General features: G+C 43.8%; 1 protein-coding gene across 4 annotated transcripts in view; it reads right to left on the bottom strand.

Annotated features, from left to right (window-relative positions):
- NDUFAF2 (NADH:ubiquinone oxidoreductase complex assembly factor 2) overlaps nucleotides 1-18920 on the bottom strand; it is a 131460-nt gene that overhangs the window by 36190 nt on the left and 76350 nt on the right. For 2 of the 4 annotated variants that reach the window (XM_084629352.1, XM_084629354.1), the window contains exon 3: nucleotides 25-83. The exons of the other annotated variants lie outside the window; for them this stretch is intronic. In XM_084629352.1, the coding sequence (XP_084485478.1) occupies nucleotides 25-83 (59 nt within the window). The remainder of the gene's footprint in view (nucleotides 1-24; nucleotides 84-18920) is intronic. 4 annotated transcript variants of the gene reach the window in all.

The following is an 18920-nucleotide window of genomic DNA, read 5'->3' as shown; positions in this document are numbered from 1 at the left end:
AATATATTTGGAAGAGAGACTCACCTCAAAAAGAATTTTGTCTGATGAATCAAAGATTAAGGCAGTACTGAACATGTTGAGATCTGAAGATAAAAAGGGGATTCAAATGTTCCTAGGCATGTTGAATTATGTCAGCAAATACATACTTTATTATACAGCTTGCACAACTCATCTAAGATATCTCCCTCACAAGATCATTGTGACGGGGCGCACTCGCCTCTCACGAGCACTTCCTGTCGGCTAGGTATGAACCTGCCTTCTCTCTCTGCTCGTGATGCTCCTGTTGGCTGTTGCCTGAGTCAGATGCGTCTTCAATGGCTCAGCCCTCCAACTAAGTCACACAATGTCTAAAATGGATGAACCCCTTCTGGGAAAACAAAGGTCCAAAAAGGACTATCACTGTGCCCTTGTTGGTATCTGTGGCCCCCCACTGGGCTAGCTGCAAGTCTGGCCTGCCCTGGTATAGAGCAGTGCCCCCAGGGCTTTCTCCCAGGAGACTCTTTGCCTTTGCTCTCCTTCAAGTTCATCCTCCTTCTGGAGTGACAAAGTCCAACAAATGGTTGGCTCTCTGCATGGTCTTCAGCCCCATCCCTGAGCCCTTTAAATACCAGCCCTGTGCTTGGGCTTCTAAACGAAACTTGTCCCCTTCTTGGGGCTTTGGCCAATATGCCAGTGATTGGTGGGGGGGCACCCAGGCTCGCCCACTATTCTGGGTCCCAACCCAGGGACCTTATAAACAGCAGCTATGTACTGATTCCATTAATGAATTGCTCCTGCTACATTCCCTGGGCCGCTTCCTATGCAGCCCTCTCCTCTTCACCCTTACTTCAGGGCTGAAGTTCTCAACTCTTCTTCCTCCCCAAATGCCAATGCCACCAGAACCCATCTTCTGGTTCTCCCTTGAGCTCCAACAAGGATCACACTTTCTTACTCCTCTGGTCCGAGACAGGAATTAACCTGCTCAGGCCCTACACCACCTTTTATCTGAGCCTGCTGCGCTCTGATTGGCTGCTTCCCTTCAGTCTCTGTAGGCAGGAGGACTCAACTTCACTGGGGTTAGGTGTGGTAGGACCACAAGGCCTCCAGCAGGGGGCCTCAACGGGTCCGATATACCATGTCTCAGTCACCAAATGGGTATGGATACCAGGGCATGAAAGAGTTCAATGATTTAAAACACACTCTGACATCAGCTCCAGTGCTGCAATTTTTTGACCCACTGTAGGGCATCAAATTCTCTACAGATGCATTGAAAGAAGGGCTTGAAGTTGTACTATTACCATGTCATCAAACTGATTGGTTGCAAGTCTCATATGCATTTAGGGCTATGACAGCAACAGAGATGTATGCGCAAACTGAAAAAGAAACGCTCGGTATGGTGTACAAAATGTCAACTCCTTCTATGGTAGAAGCTTCAAAGCAGAAACTGATCACAAACCACTGATTGCACTACACAAAAGGGGACTTGAAGAAACATCACCAAGAATACAGTGACTACTTTTGAAAATACAGAAGTATGAATTCATAGATTCCAAGGCCAGAAGGAACCTTAGTGATCGCTTAGTCTGACTTCCTGTAGAACATAGGTCACAAAGCTTCCCCAAAATAATTCCTAGAGCATATTTTTAAATCAAGAATGGATGTTTTTCTAAAAATTGTCTGTGATGAAGAATTCACCATGACCCTTGGTAAACTGTTCCAAGGATTAATTACCCTCACTGTTAAAAATGTATGCCTTATTTCCAGTTTGAAGTGGTCTAGCTTCAACTTCCTGCCACTGCAAAAAGAAAAGGAGTACTAGTGGCACCTTAGAGACTAACCAATTTATTTGAGCATAAGCTTTCATGTAGCTCACGAAAGCTTATGCTCAAATAAATTGGTTAGTCTCTAAGGTGCCACTAGTACTCCTTTTCTTTTTGCAAATACAGACTAATACGGCTGCTACTCTGATTCCTGCCACTGGAGTGTTAAGCAAAATAGATAGACTCAAGGAGATCAATCACTATAAGGAATCCTTTAATCGTTCTTGTGGCTCTTCTCTGAACTCTTTCCAATGTATTAACATCCTTCTTGAATTGCGGGCACCAGAACTAGACACAGTATTCCAGCAGCAGTCACACCAGTGCCAAATTCATAGAGGAAAAATAGCCTCTCTAGTCCTACTCAGGATTCCCTTGCTCATGAATCTCAAGATTGCATTAACTTTTTTAGCCACAGCATCACACTGGGAGCTCACAATCAGCTGACTAGCCATCACGACCCCCAAATCTTTTTCAGAGTCACTGCTCTCAGGAGAGAATCCCTCATCTTGTAAGTATGCCCTACATTCTTTGTTCCTAGATGTACACATTTATATTTAGCCTATTAAAATGCATATTTTGCTCAAGCCCAGTTTACCAAACAATCCAGATCACTCTGAATCAGTGACCAATCCTTTTAAATTATTTATCACTCCCCAATTTTTGTGTCATCTGCAAACTTTATCAGTGATGGTTTGTAACAGACACTAACTAATACTCCTCTTGTGCTTTATCTGTTAAGACATTGAACCATAAACATTCAATAGCATTTTCTTTTGAGCTATCAGTGACTCAGAAACAAGTATTGTGATGTTCTACATACTGTGTCATTACCCTTCCCCTTTTGCCTACTTGATCCTTCCTAAATAGGTTATAACCATTGATTTTAACTTTATAATTGTGCAAATCATCCTACCAGGTTTGAGAAATACCAATTAGACCAAATTTATGTTCATAAATGAGCAATTCCAATTCCTCATTTGTTACACAGGCTCCTAGTGTTGGCGTATAGGATAGTCAAGAATTTCTTCTCTTCATGTCCTTTGGTTCCTTGATTACTTCTGTTCTCAACATCTCAATTTTGTGCTGAATGCTCATATCATCCCTCTTTTTACCCTTCCATTTTGTTATTACTTTTACTACCACCTGACTACTCTAGCCAGTCTGTCCCCAAGGAGATTGGTCCCTCTTATAATTAGGTGGAGGCTATCCAAACTACACAGTCCCCTCTCCCCACAGCAAAGTGGACCAATGTTCCACAAAACCAAAACCCCTTACCCTACACCAATTTTAACCAGTGGTTCATTTCTATAATCTTTTACCTTCTGTCTTCCTTTGCTCATGTGAGAGGAAGGGTCTCAGAAGATCATCTGGACATTCTTCTTCAGCACACTTCTGAGTTCCCTGAAGTCATCTGCTATCTGCAAGATATCCCACGCTGCAGTATCATTAGTGCCAATATGAACCATCACCACTGGATCCTTGCCCAATGACTTGAGAAGTTACTTTAAGATTGGATAGACTTCTGGTGTCGTGGCTCCGGAAAGCAGCATACTGTTCTGTTGTCCATCTGCCTCTTGCAGAATGTTCTTTCTAGTCTTCTGAGTATTGAATCTTCAACAAGCATAGTCTGTCTTCCTTGGATGACTAGAGAACTCTTTGTGGGCAAGCGTGATTTTCTTACAGGTTGAGCTTAGCTGCCATCCACATGTGTCCCCCCATAGATCTCTTTGTTCCCTTCAACCTGCTGGATTGTGAGAAGTACCTTGCAAAGTTTCCATGTTCAGGACTGGGTATGGATTTGAAACTTCTAGTTATATGGAATCCCTCCTGTCTTCTTCCCTCTGGTGGCAACAGCCTGACCATCCTCATCTATCTCCAGCTGTGTAGAATGCCACAATGACCTCTTGCCTCTGGTGGTTATGAACTGCCAGGCCTCCTCTCTGACTTCCTCACTCTCCAATTCCTTGGTAGCCAGCTCCTTTCTTCCAGGAACCTGGGGTACTAGGTGATGTTTTCCCAACCTGATAGTCTAGGAACTCCTCAGCTTCTCCGATTCTCAGTAGCATCTCAACTTGCCTCTCCATCCAATAATCTTTTTCTCCAGCACAGAAACCAACTTCTACTTCATGCACATAAAATCCCTTCTGTCCTCAGGTAGGAAAGAGAAGATGGCACATCTGCTGCAGGTCATCCCCACTGTTCTATTGCTGGCCATCTTGATATCACATGTAGTGAGGAACCTGAAAGCAAAGCCTCTCACCCTGCCCCTCTAAACTTCCTTGGAAACTCCCTTGTTAGCTGCCTGTTTGCAGCTCTTGGATTTGCCTAGCAAGTGACTTTTTATACCAAGTCTTCCCTGCTTAACTCAGCTCTGCTCCTCACCATTACTGAGCAATTAACCAATCAGAGACTTCAAACATGTGGGCTGATGAAAGCTCCAAGGGCTAGCGCCTCATGGGCTTTACAGGGCACCCTGCTTACTCAGGAGCCCAGGGCCCATCTACAGTCCTTTTACAGAGAACAGTCAACCAAACCGCCAACAGATGGACCAGACACACCACTCACTAAGTCCTGCTACCTCAAAGCACAGAGTCTGCAGGTACTCCCTCCAAAACTCCCCTGGTTGTTGCCTCTGTTCAAAGTTGAAACCCTGGAGTTCCAACCTGTATCCTATTTAGTAATAGCAGACACAGTCTCAAGAGGTTATGCTCCATTAGACAGTACATATAGCCTAATAATCTGAAACAAGCAATAATCATACATGTGAATGTTATAAAATCATCACATGCTGTCTCTCCAAGCTTATGGGATGAACAGGAGATAAACAGCTAAAAGTGAAATCCTGCAAGCAGTGATAAGCTATAAGTATAGGAGGGAAAAAATGCAACACTTCCTACCTGCCTATTCCCTCAATAAAAGTTAGCTTTTAGTGATCTCAGGAGTGCTCTTAAAGGGGACACATATTGTGGTTCTCACAATGAGAAAGAAAACATTGGAAAGAATACACAAAGGGCAGTTGGGAATGACCAAATCAAAAAGGAGAGCTAGAGAAATTGTATTCTGGTCACTAGTGATATTGAAGAAATGGGGAACAGGTGAGGAATATGTCAGAAGTACAGAAATTCCCAGCAGAAAGAAGCAATGGTATCATATGAAAAAATGCTCAGTTCCATGGAACAAAGTTCGAATGGATATGTTCAGTTTGAGAAGACATGACCACCTGGTTAAAATCGACTACTTTACTAATTTCCCAGAAGTAGTCATATCTGAAGATCCCACTGCAGCAACAGGCACATTAAGTTTGTCAGGCACATTAAGTTTGTATTTGTACATCATGAAATACCAAGAACAATAATAACTGACAAACAGAGAACAGTTCAAGAATAGGGCATTCCTGGATTTTGCTAAAATGTACAAACTTTCATCACAAGACAGCTAGTCCTAGATATCCTCAAAGCCAATGCTGTATGTGGAATATGTACAGTGAAGAACTTGCTAAAATCTATCTATATATATAAAAAAAGATTTATATTTAGCACTACTCAGCTATAGAGCTACAATGTGAAAAACATCACCTGTTGAACTCCTCTACAAGAACAAATGGATATAAACTGGCCATCAATAAGTTTAGACTTAAAATGAGACAAAGCTTTCTAACTATTATAGGAGTGAAGTTCTGGAACAATTTCCCAAGAGGAGTAGTGGTGGCAAAAACCTAACTGGTCTGAAGACTGAGATTGGAAGATTCTGGAGGGGATGGTATGATGAGGTTGCCTATGTCATATGGCCCATCTGTGACTGCTATTAGCAAATATTTCCAATGGCTGGAAATGGGACACTAGATGGGGAGGGCCCTGAGTTACTACAGACAATTCTTTCCCAGGTGTCTTGCTGATGGGTCTCTCCCACATGTTCAGGGTCTAATTGATTGTCATATTTGGAATTGGGAAAGAATTTTCCTCCAGGTCACATTGGCAGACATCCTGGGGGGTTGTCTACTTCCTCTGCAGCATGGGGGATGGGTCACTTGCTACTTTGAACTAGAGTAAATGATGGATTTTCTGTAACCTTGAAGTCTTTAAATCAAGATCTGAGGACTTCAGTAACTCAGCAGAGGTCATGGGTCTATCACAGGAGTGGATGGGTGAGGTTCTGTGGCCTGTGATGTGCAGGTCGGACTAGATGATCATGATGGTCCCTTCTGGCCTTAAAGTCTATGAAATGTATAAAGACTCAATTACCCGATATGGGGAAAAAATAAAGGATGACCAAGGGGTCCGCAATAGTGAGGAAAAGACTAGGAAAGTACAACGAGACAAAATATTACATAAAGGAACAAGACATTTTCCACAGTTAAAAAACAAAAAAGACTGAGAATTTGGCAAGATGGGCACTGGCCAGTCAAAACTATAGCAATCAAAGATGAAGGCAAAAATCTTATGAAGGAATCCTAAGCATCTGCTCAAGATACCTGAAAATATGGCTGTGACAAGTGAAGTGAGAGCAGACACTTTTTGAAAACAATACACAAAACTGACCCTGTAATTAACTATGAGACTGAATGGTCTTTTACAGATAAGGATTTGCCTTAAGAGGGTTTACAAAACAGAAAATTGGGCACATTGCTGAAATGCTGAATGAGACTGATTGAAACATGTTAAGGTCGTGTTAAAGGAACCTGAAGGGTTGTGAAGTCAGGTATTGTATTTATTACAGTTTGTAAATTTCATAGTGTTATGGTAATTCCTCCTGGAAGTGAAGAGATGTCACGCTTCTAGATACTGTCATTGGTTTCCTAAGACACAGTTCCAGCTGGGGCAGAAACAAAAGCAGCTCAGGACAGGCAGACCCTGTTGTTTTTTTCAAATTTCTGCCCCAGATGGGATTCAGACTCAGAGCGCCTGAGGTGGTGTTCAGATTCAGTGATCATAACATACCAGGGGAGCCACACAGGTCCTATAAGACCAGGACAGGGCTGTTGCAAGCTGCAGCTATACAGGATAGTAGGAAGTGTTATCTTATTCTGTACTTAGTTTCTGTTCATAATAAATGGTTTATCTTGACAACTCTGATTGTCATGAAAATACTATACCTCCCACCAGGTCCTTTTCCACCAGGTCCTTTCCTCCCCTCCCCCCCCAGCCCCGCCCAACCACCGTCCCTCAGTCCTCTCCAGGTCCCTGCTTCCTTCTTCTTCTACCTCCACTCCCTACCAACAGTGCTGCATCCCTCCAGTGCCTGCTGCTTCCCCGTCTCTCCTACCCCGTTCCTTGCTCCACATGCACAGGCACACACTTCCTGTAAGGCTCTCTTATTTTTGTTAGTGTGCAGGATACAATGTCCACTCAAGTTAAACTGCTGCTTCTAATATGTGTGCACAGCAGCAGGGGGCAGTAGTTGAGATTTCTCCGCCTGCAGCACCAGAAAATCTGGGGGCCCTGATGTTCCTGTCAATCAGGCATTCCCAGTATTCCCATTTGCACCAATCTCAACAGGTTTTGGCTCACGGATGTCTAGAACACTCCCAGAAATGTTGGTATTGATCAGATGGGCTGTTCCAAAGTTACTGCATTACAGACAAATGCCAAGTTCCATGTTAGACCTCACTTCACTTGGCTAATGAACTATTAAAAAGACCACTTGAAATCCACCACAGATACCATACAAATATATATCTCTGGTACTGTCCATATATACATCAATATATGTCAGCATTTAGAAGCACCAGTGCACTAGCATTTAGCTTATTTGAGCTTTCAACATATAGAAATGAGGCATGTATGACTGCAAATATTCTCTCCCCCCCACTATAATTTTTCAAATGAATAAGCAAGAGAGACACAAGCGGCCAGTAGTGAGCATCAGGACAGATGTAAGGACAACCAGTTCCACATACACATATATAGCAAAATGTTCTCCTATGTGTCTGTAGAATTAAGACACTTGCTACTGTGTTTGAAAATAGAGAAAAAGTGACATTCAATGAAATATGTTTGAATTCATAGTATGAGTTGTGGGCATCTATAAAAATTCCAGGGTGGTTTGTGGAGCACTTCATGACAATCTTTACCATTTCTAATACAGTACTATTTTACATTCGCACAGCACTTCCATAGAAAAACGAAGAGCACTCTGCAAACTGCATAGATAGAGATTGTTTCACTTCACCACTGAAAGGAAACATGGCAGCCAATCTGCTCCAGCAACACCATGAAATAGCTGGTAGGAGGAACTAGTCTCCAATTAAAATGAGAGCAGTATTATGAAGATTCAGAGTAACAGCCGTGTTAGTCTGTATTCGCAAAAAGAAAAGGAGTACTTGTGGCACCTTAGAGACTAACCAATTTATTTGAGCATGAGCTTTCGTGAGCTATAAATTGGTTAGTCTCTACGGTGCCACAAGTACTCCTTTTCTTATTATGAAGACTGGGCAATTTCATTTTGCCTATCTGGAATTTAGCCAGGACTCCAAAGTTAACAGTCTTAACTCAAGGATAATACTAAGGTATCTTTAATGTAGAGTGGCCAGGTGCCCAGTTTTCAACCTGAAAGTCTGGTTGAAAAGGGGACCTGACAGTGTCCGGTCACTGTGAGCGGGAGAGATGGGGAGGCACTGGGCCATCACTCGCTCCAGCCCCTACTCAGCTGGGGCTGCCTCCTACCTTTGTCAGGTAGCTGCAGCTCCCAGCCCTGGCTCCACAGGCAAGTCCCTCCTGACTCAGGTGGGGGGTTGGGGGTGGGAGGGAAAAAGCACTGAGTGACATGGGGAGGGGGTAAGAGGAGCAGATGGGGTGGGGCCTCAGGGAATAGGTGGGACGGGGTGGGGCTTTGGGGGGAAATAGGCGGGGCAGGGGAGGTTTTTAAAATATTACCAAGCTGGCAACCCTCCTTTAATGACAGGGCCTCAATTTTTGCCTCTAGTCTACAAGATGGCACCCTCAAAGCAGTATTTCTTCTTTACACCATACTGCTGCATTTCTTCCATGACAGAGAACACCAATTCACTTACCAACACTACTCCTGTGGTGTACCGAGGACTGTGTTGGAATTGCAAGTTATCGCTTTAGGGGCAGATGGGGCTTTTGGGTCTTGCTTTCAGGCTACAGGGATCAGCCTGTTTCTCTTTCTGTTTGGGTTCTGGGGCGTTCTGAATTCTAAGAAATAACATTGTGTTTACATGGCAACCTTTCAGCGAGAGTATTTATGTTTTTATGTAACTTCTTGGTTTATATGCCATGAAACATATAAATTTCCTGATGTGTCTGGGTTTCCTTGGAGGTCCTTCAATCCTGATACTCAAGAGGCCAAACCTTACCTTTATGGAGAAGTCTTTCAGAACTGAATAGGCAACACTAACCTGTCTACAGAGTTTTCGCACCATCAATCAGAAAACAATAAGAAAATGGTATTCCATTCTATAGGTTGGTTAAGTAGATAAAGTGATTTTCTATTAAATTCTACAGAACTCTATTTGTTTCAATGCTTACATTTTATAGGATTTTCCCATTGCAATATCTGGCAAGATCACAGCCTAAATTAGTATGGGTATTAAACTGTCACACTTTTCAGCTGATGGCCAAACTGTAAACTTTTCAGCTGATGGCACTGAATGTGGTAGAGATTAAAGTTGTATTGTACAACTGTAAAAACACCAGAAAGACTAAAGAAGGAAGTGACTCATGATTGTTAATAAGGGAGCAAGTGTGAGCCTTGTGGTACACAAATCTTCTCTTCTATCAGATGGTCTATCTCTTCAGACCATCACCAGCAGCAGTTCTGGTGCTCTAGGGAAAACAGCAGGGTTGCCAGGTGTCTGATTGTCGACTGGAACACCCTGTCAAAAAGAGACCCTGGTGGCTCTGACTGGATCATAAAAAAGTCCAGTCAGCAGAGCAGCGGGGCAGGCAGGCTGCCTGCCCGGCTCCAAGCAATTCCTGGAAATGGCCAGCACGTTCGGCTCGTAGGCACAGGGGCAGCCAGGGAGGCTCCACAAGCTGCGCCCAAACGCAGCCAATGGGAGCTGCAGGGGTGGTGCCCGGAGCCTCCTGGCCGCCCCTGCACCTAGGACCCGGAGGGACATCCAGGCCACTTCTGCCTGAGATCAGCACTGCCAGGAGTCCCCACCCCCTACCCCAGCCCTGGACCCCCTCCTGCACCCCAAACCCCTCATCTCCAGCCCTACTCCAGAGCCTGCACTCCCAGCCTTCACCCCCACTCCCTGTACCCAACTCCCCTGCTCCAGCCCAGAGCCCCCTCCCACATATTTCTGGCTCCACTCCAGAGCCTGCACCCCCAGCCCAGAGCCTATACCCCCTCCCACACCCCAACTCCCTGCCCCAGCCCAGTGAAAATGAGAGAGAGAGGGAAGAGTGAGCGACCGGACCGGGGGGGGAATAGAATGAGTGGGGGGGCAGGACAAAGGTGTTCAGTTTCCTGCAAATAGAAAGTTGGAACCCCTAAAAAAGGGGTAAAGCAGCGGACATGTTAGAAGCATAATGAAAGGTGTAAAAAGAAAAGGAGTACTTGTGGCACCTTAGAGACTAACCAATTTATTTGAGCATAAGCTTTCGTGAGCTACAGCTCACTTCATCGGATGCATGAAAGGTGTGCAATGGACACAAAACAGGCAGGCAGGCAGCAGGAAAGCAGAAGGCAGTTTTAATGTTTAATAAAGAGGGCAGTTTTTAAACTCACATCATGTAGGTGATTATTTTCTACGGTCTCTCTATGAATGGTTTTATTACAGCACAGTCAGTTTGATTCCTCAATTCTCAACATCTATAACTTGCTTTCCATTTTGGGAAAACTGCTATTATTTTCTTAAAATGCTAGTATCTTCACAGCTGTATTTCACCTTCAGCTTACCACCAATTCACAGTTCTGTACAAACGGATCTTTGAAATCATACCAAGTTTAAGCTGCAGCTGCAAGTGATTGCAGAAATACAAGCATTTCAATTATCAGAGCGGTAGCCGTGTTGGCCGCTTTTACAGATCCAGACTAAGAGTCCTGTGGCACCTTATAGACTAACAGACGTATTGGAGCATAAGCTTTCGTGGGTGAATTCACCAACTAATATGTTAGTCTATAAGGTGCCACAGGACTCTGAAGCATTTCAGTGGTTGCCTTCCCCTTCCTGCCACCCCCCACTGCCATCTTGGATTCTTAACCAATGATTTGATTAGAGATTTGCAGTTGAATGGAGTGTTTGTATGAAGTGATACTTATTTAATTGCCTCAGCTCAACACTCCACACACAGGACATTGCAAGTATTTTAACTTTATCTTTAAAAGTTAAATAAATTTTATGAGCAAAATATATGAAGTGAGAAATATGTTATTCAAAATATTTTTACGCTTTAGAGATGACCCTCACTTTGCTGCACTCATGGAGTGATAAAATGTCATCCCTCATTTATGAAGTTATTTCTCATATCAAACCTTCCATCATCATATTACTCCCGTCTACACACATAGATAATGCATTTATGATGGTATGCTTTTTTTCGCTCTCCATCTACAAAAAACACCCCAAATCTTTGAATTTATAGTTTTATAGATGGTTCCACCCTGCTTTCCTTGGACTAAACGCCAGAATCACAAAATCTCATAGCTGAACCTTAAAAATAACTTGTTGATCCAAACACAGCACTACATACTACTTTTCCGAACAGTTACAGCTGAATTAAGTTTAGTATTTGTAATAAGCTACAGGAGAAAATAATGAATTTGTGACACAAGTGTTCCTTTACTGCCTGATACAAGTGTCTCCTGTGCAGCAAAGCACACCTTGAATGTTTTGTAAGGTGAACATTCCCCTACCCGCCCCCCAAAAACAAAGCCATCCTCTGAACCGACAGTCTTTAATATAGCTTTATCAGTCTTTCAAAAACTACTCACAGATTTTCTAAAACCCAGATCATTCTTCTATCTTTGGGGAGAAGGATGAGGAGATTCTCATATATTTTCCCCCATTAAGCTTCAGGACATTTTATTTCAAATGCAAAATTATGAAGTCTTCATGAGTTCAGGCAGTACAAGTAAAATTTTGTGTATCTGACATGACACTGCCTGTGAACAAATGCTTATGCATGTGGGAAACTTTCCTCACATGAGTACAATTAGGCAGGTACGTAAGTGTTTGCAGGGTCAGAGCCATAATGATGGACTATGATGAGAAAAACCAGCAGCAGCTAAAGTGCAAAAAAAAAAAAATGACTAGCAATTATCTAATTTAAGAAAAACCAACTGACTAAATCATGTAACTGAGATAGAAGAGATGTAGTATTTTATATTCTCTATCTGAATACACTTATACACCAAAATTTAGAGATAGAAAAGATCATGGAGACCAGTGGTTTTCAAATTTTTTTCATTTGCGGACCCCTAAAAAATTTCAGATGCAGATCTGGACCCTTATGGAAATCTTAGACATAGTCTGCAGACCCCATGTTGAAAACCACTGATCTCTAGTCCATCCCCTTTGTGCCTGCAATATACTCCTCTAGTGTTTTGTCCAATCCAGTTTTAAACGACTGAAGAAATGAGATTTCTAGCATAGTTAAATATTATTGTTGAAGGGAACAATAAGATAGATGCTTTAATGTGTGTTATTTGAATGGTGCTCCTTTACTTTTTTAATTAAAAAAATGCATCCAGTGAAGGCTATGTCTGGAAATACTTCCACTCGAACACTCCCCTTCCCCGATCCCAAAAAAGCAAAATACCTTCACACAGCCAAGACCCATTAGGCTTAGCAAAGCAAAGAAGGTGGTGATACAGGTCTGTGACCAAAACAGGAGGGTTTTTCTGCAAAGCTTTTGAAAATGAATAGATTGCCTGCATTTCAAATTGTCTAATTATGTTGCTGTTGCTATTTATATCTATATGGTACTTTCTGCATTCTGTGCTTATTATTCTGCTATCTTTGTCCGTGTGCAAATTTGCAAGATAACTGGACTTTTCATACCTTGAGACCCAGGCATTCTTTCATCAGCGCTCATTTGCATTCTCATTAGTATGCATGAGATTTTTATTGAACGTTAGTAACTCCTACTGGCACATAATGCACTGTAACAAGCGTAAAAGTGAGCATGCAAATTAAGACTCCCATTAATCACTAAATGTTACCAATCCAAAAAAAAAAAAAAAAGAAAAAAACCACAAGAACAGGCAGGCAGTAAAATGCTGCCTGAAGCATGCAATTCCTTGAATCTCTACAGGCACTGAAAATGACTGATATCCTTTCAGGAGCACTGTTGACATGAGCTGAGGAGGTAACTGAGGTATTCTATCACTAGATAGTGTAGGTGACCATCCAAAATTACAATTACAGAAAGGTTATCAGTTGTCTGCATCCACGAGACACTGCCATAGAAAAAAATGTATCATTTATTTTATTTTCTTATTTAAAGGGGAAAGTGTAGTATAACAGGAGGGCTTTATCTAATCACAAAGTTATCTATGTTTATACTGTCAACATGGATTCTTTTAATAACAACATTAAATGAATTCAAAACAATAATACAAAGAAAAATATACAATAAAGGCTTCATTTTGTAACAAAACTTATCTATACACACAAATTAGAGTCAACTAATACTGGACTCAGGAGAATGGAGGGATTATGATTTTACTTTTGTAATATCAAGCAAGTCTCAGTTTTACATAGAGCTCGAAGGACATTCAAAACCTTTGTAAAAATCATGGCTTTGAGCAGTTGGGAGATTTAGTCCTGGGGAGCTTTTAAATTAAACTAAGAACCACAGGAAGAGAGAATTGCAGAGGAACTCAGCAGGAGTAAAGCTTCAGCCTTGCAGAGTTACGTAACCCCTCAGGACTGGAACATAAAGCCCCACTCCAGAATGTGAAAAAGTGATTTGCACTGTACATTTAGAAGTATATTGATAACTATGGAGAATATGGGAAATTTTTATGAAAATTATGTGACTCAGTTTACCCACTCACTATTGTACTGCTACCCACTTGGTAACTTTTTTCCAGAGACCTTCCTTGTGCTAAGCAGAGGGGGAGGAATGCTTGAATGTGTGTCTTCAAAGGAGACCATCCTTAAGAATTAACAACAAGTGAAAAGGTTGGGTCCTGGCCAGTGTTCCCTCTAATTTTTGACAGGCCATGTGCGCAAAAAATGACTTCTGTGCAAATTTTTGTGCGCGCAATGTTTTGCCGTGTGCACGGGGTTTAGGATCTGTATGCGCGTGCACACGCGCAGAGCTTAGAGGGAACAGTGGTCCTGGCAGAACAAAGGGAGAGCTACAACCTAGATGAAGCCAGCTCTCTCCAGATTTCCAGAGAAGAAAATGTAGAAAATCCCCAAAAGAGGATAAGAGAGACTGAGGTGTTGGTACGGCCCTTTAAAACCACAGAGGTGAGAAGTTTGGCAATTGGAACAAAAGCGCAGGCTTCCTTAGTGAGGGGAAAACTCTGGTTACCAGAGCAATCAAAGCTGAAGGAAATGGGCAGAAAGAACACTCCATGATATGGAGGAGAAGTCATAAGTTGGATGAGTTAGGTTCAGCAGAGGGGACCCAAAACCCTGAAAGAACAACCCAGTTCCCAAAGACCACTTATGAGGAAACTAGGGCAGGGAATTGTGCTTCGGTGTTTACTGTTTTGGCTAGATCTGTACGTCTCTAATGACGTCTAAAATAAAGAGCAATTGTTCTTAGAAATCCTTCTGCAGTATCAATGTTTATTTGCTTTAACTATCACAGGGTCCTGAAGGGGTAACGTATAAACCAGAGTGCCCACAAGGGAGAGAGCATGTTCTTAAGCTACTACTGGAAAGTCTTTGGGAGAGGTTGGGGGGAGGGACAGGTTTCAGCACTGGTCTTGTGGCCTGTGGGATCCCATTTTCAGAAAGGGAACCACACAGAGAGTCAGTGCCCAGGAAGTGTGCCAGAAAGGTCAGAACCAGAGATGGTGGCTGGAGCCCGCCAAGTGACAAAGGAGAGCTAAAAAGCACAAGTGCCCAGTGTGTGGGGCCCAAACATACCAGTCTGGTGAATGTCCAACAAGGGGAGTTTGACCAGAGCTGAGATAAAAACTGTATCTGAAAATATTCGTTTTAGACTCATTTCTATATTTGCATCCTCAAATATTTCAAGTGTGTTTTCAGACACAGTTGTTAACCACTAAATGACTAAATATTTCCTAAACAAGAATGTAATCAAACTGAAAGAACGTTACCAAATTTTCCCCCTTAAAACTGTACAGGAGTTCAAGCACTTAAGTCTACTGGGTTCCCAAATAGAGCTGGTCGGAAAAACGCCAATCGAACATTTTTTTGTCAAAATGTGATGATTTGTGTAAAGCAAAATGTTTCATGGAGACTGCTCTATTTTGACAAAGATCTGATGGAACTTTGCTTGTCAGGCAGATTTTGATATGCCAACTCGCCCACCTGGCTTATTGTCAGCCAGCCTATTGGACTGCCTTGGAGACAGGGACCTCAGAGCTTCCAGGATCTGCGGACTGGGCCAGGGCTCCACTCCCTTTTGCAGAAGGCTGACATTTTGGGGGTTTGTTCCAAATTGGAATTAAAAGAATTTTCAAAATAGCAAAATCCTCCATGAAACAAAATTATCTTTCTTCACACAGCTCTAGGCCCAAACTTTGCTTAACTGATGGCTATATTGGCTGCTTACCAGAAGACTACGACTTGCGCCTGGTTCGTAACTGCAATACATTGCAGTTGCCTTCATCTTTAACACAGAGATGGAATTCACAGAGATTACAGGTCCCAGCATGGAATACAGCTTGGTTGCTCAGATAGAGAGAGAAAGCATTTCATGCTGGCACCAACGGCCTCTGTGGATCGCATGTTCACATAAAAGATGGCTCTTGGCTGCATTTGAACTACAGGCCACACTGTGGCAGTGGTTGTGTGCTGCATGGTTCAGATGTGGCCATAGTAATAGCAGAATGAATCCTTAAAACTGTTTACACATCATTCTAAGCATAACGTTTTTTCATCACATGCCCTGTTCTTTTAGATCCTCTATCAATACACAGCCCAAGCCAGCAGGCTCTGCAATGTGGAAACCCCTGGGACAAGGGTGAGGGGACAGAAATCTTCCATCTTGGGACCAAATTAAGGTTTAGTCACCAAAGGGTGGTGCTTAAGGCCCAGCTCCATAAGTCACATAATTACATCAGCATCTCAGCTTTTATTTTAAAAGCTCTTTGGGGCAGGGACTGTTTTTGTTCTGTGTTTGTACAGAACTTATGTAACTTATGTGGCTTGCTCCGTCAGCTCTGTGGCCTACCCAGCCCTGGTTACAGAATGAAGCACATCTGGGTTGAATCAGGTATTTCCCTATAAAGTTCAGCAGCTGGCTGCAGTGAAGGGGGAAGCTGTGGCAAGTCTGCATTAAGTGAGGAAAGGCTCCTGCCCGGAGTATCCTGAGACCAGGGGATTTTCCCCAGCAAGGAAGAGCTGGGAAAGACCTACACCAAACAGGGGAGAGACTGCAACGGCTCCAGGCAGGAAGGCCTGGGAAGAGGAAGAGAACCCTTGTCTTGTGTGGACTTAGGAATGGACTTTGTTTTATTTTCAGTTTATTTTATATCAATAAACCAAGTCCCTAGGGAGGGGTTGGTTTTGATCAAGAAAAAACCTGAAGGGATGATTTATTTGAACAGTCCAAGGAGGAGAAAGGGAGGCAGGCTGCCAGTAGCGTGACCAGTGGTGAGCTGGAGCCAGTTCGCACTGGTTCACTAGAACCGGCTGTTAAATTTAGAAGCTCTTTTAGAACCAGTTGTTCCACGAGGGATCCAGTGAATCAGCTGTTCGCGCGGGAAGCTGGGGCAGGCTGAGAAGCAGGCCGCGGCTTCCTGCTCAGACCCAGGGAGGCGGAGGAGAGCTGGAGGGGGGGGGACGGGGATGCGCGAGGAGGGCCACCCCACCACAGCAGGTAACCAGGGGCAGGCTGAGAAGCAGGCTGTGGCTTCCCGCTCAGGCCCAGGGAAGCGGAGGTGAGCTTGGGGAGGTGGGGGAGGGGAGCAAGGAGGGCCACCCACGCCGCAGCAGGTAACCCCAGGTTACCTCTTGGCCTGAGTGTGAAGCTGCCGCCTGCTTCTCCGCCTCCCCCCAAGGCTTCCCGCCGAACAGCTGATTCATGGGAAGCGGGGGCGCGGAGAAGCAGAGCAAAGGAGGAGGTGGAGCAGAGGTGAGGTGATCTGGGGCCGGGCGCGGGGTGGGGAGCTGCTGGTGGGTGCTCTGCACCCACCAAATTTTCCCCGTGGGTGCTCCAGCCCCAGAGCACCCCCAGAGTCGGCACCTAAGGCGCCACTTTTGATGTGATCAGTGGGGGAGCGGCCACTCCCCCTGCTCCCCCCCAGCTACGCTCCCCCACCCCTAGGAGCCATAGGGACCTGCCGGATGCTTCCTGGGAGCTGCCCCAGGTAAGCACCTCCAGGACTCCCCACCTCGCCCTCCGGCAGGTGCCTCTGTCTCTTAGGGGCGGGGTGGGCACCCACTACAGTAGCCCTCCTGCCCGGTTCTGGGGGCAGTCAGAGACAGGGGAGGGGGGTGGATGGGGCAGGGGTCCTGTGGGTGGGCGTCAAGGAACGCAGGGGGGGTGGATGAGGCAGGAGTCCCGGGGGGTGGTGGTGGGCAACGACCCCCTCATAGGGTGAGGAGGGAACCCGTTGTTAAGATTTTGGCAGCTCATCTCTGAGCATGACCCTAAGCCAAGAGGGGGTGCATGGGAGGCAGCTGGCCCAGTTACAATTTAGCATAATGGGGTCTTGGTCCATGACAAATAAATACAATATTGTTAGTTCTGGTGGTAGTGAAGAAAATTTTGAAAAGATGAACAAATGCCTGCCTGAGCATTGTAACCCAGGGATCTCTTGGTGCCAACTGGCAGAAGGCACAGGGGATACACATGGTTTTACAGGGACCCCGAGTCAGATATTTGCATAATAATTCATTAAAGGGTGGCATGTGAGGTCTCTACCAAAAGTCAGTAGCCCACAGGTCATTATAATCACTGCACAATGCATGTATGGTTAATGTTTAAGGAGTTATGTGTATACTAAAAAGTACGTGACAAGTCTCAGGTTCCTTTCAAGCAGGAAGAAACAGACACTTATCCCTGTGTCTGGTCATGTGTGTGTCGGGCACTGTATGTCTCACAATAGCACACTGAACTAAATGATAGCCAGAAGATTGTGGAATCTTCAAGAGATGAAGTTTACAGGAAGAAATAAACAGCAGGAGGGTATCCAGTTTATGAGTAAAGACAAAGGATTTTTGGGGCAAAATTGGGGATTGCAGAGGTATCCCATGGATACTTTCACTGAGAAAGCAAGCTGACAGAATGATTGTCTCATGAATGGACGACCACAACCAAGCCTGATTACAAAAACACTGGAAGGACTTTGGGTCAGCATTGCTCTATAAGACATGAAACTATCTACAGTAGAACCTCAGAGTTATAAACAGCAGAGTTACAGACTGACCAGTCAACCACACACCTAATTTGGAATGGTAAGTACGCAATCAGGCAGCAGAGCAGAGAAAGAAAGAAAAAGAAAAGCAAATACAGTACAGTACTGTGTTAAACGTAAACTACTAAAAAAAATAAAGGGAAAGCAACATTTTTTTCTGCACAGTAAAGTTTCAAAGCTGTATTAAGTCAACATTCAGCTGTAAACTTTTGAAAGAACCACCATAATGTTTTGTTCAATTATAAACATTTCAGAGTTACGAACAACCTCCATTCCCAAGATGTTCATAACTCTGAGGTTCTACTGTAGTTACATAAGTCTAGGCTCTAGAATATATGTTATGATTTTGTTTTACATGTAATCATTTGTTTCCAATAATTCTACTTGCTATCACTTGAATCTATATACTTCATTAAATAAACTTTTACTTGTTTTCACTATAAACACATCTGAGTGCGGTGTGTGAAGAGGAGTGGTGATCTGAGGTGAAAAGGGTAAGCTGCAGTGTTCTGCTTCTTTGGAAGCAGTGAATCTGAAATCTGCAAAACATTCAGTGGAACAGAGGCTGGACACTCCAGGGAGATGCTCGGAAGCTGGAGCCTGCCTATAGCTCATCTGTAGAGAGATAGCTGGGCCTGCGTGGGC

The sequence above is a fragment of the Lepidochelys olivacea genome (genome assembly GCF_965140295.1).
Source record: "Lepidochelys olivacea isolate rLepOli2 genome assembly, chromosome: 5".
Lineage (NCBI taxonomy): Eukaryota > Metazoa > Chordata > Testudines > Cheloniidae > Lepidochelys > Lepidochelys olivacea.
The sequence above is the reverse complement of the archived record's forward strand: the minus strand, read 5'-3'. Positions and strand labels throughout refer to the sequence as shown.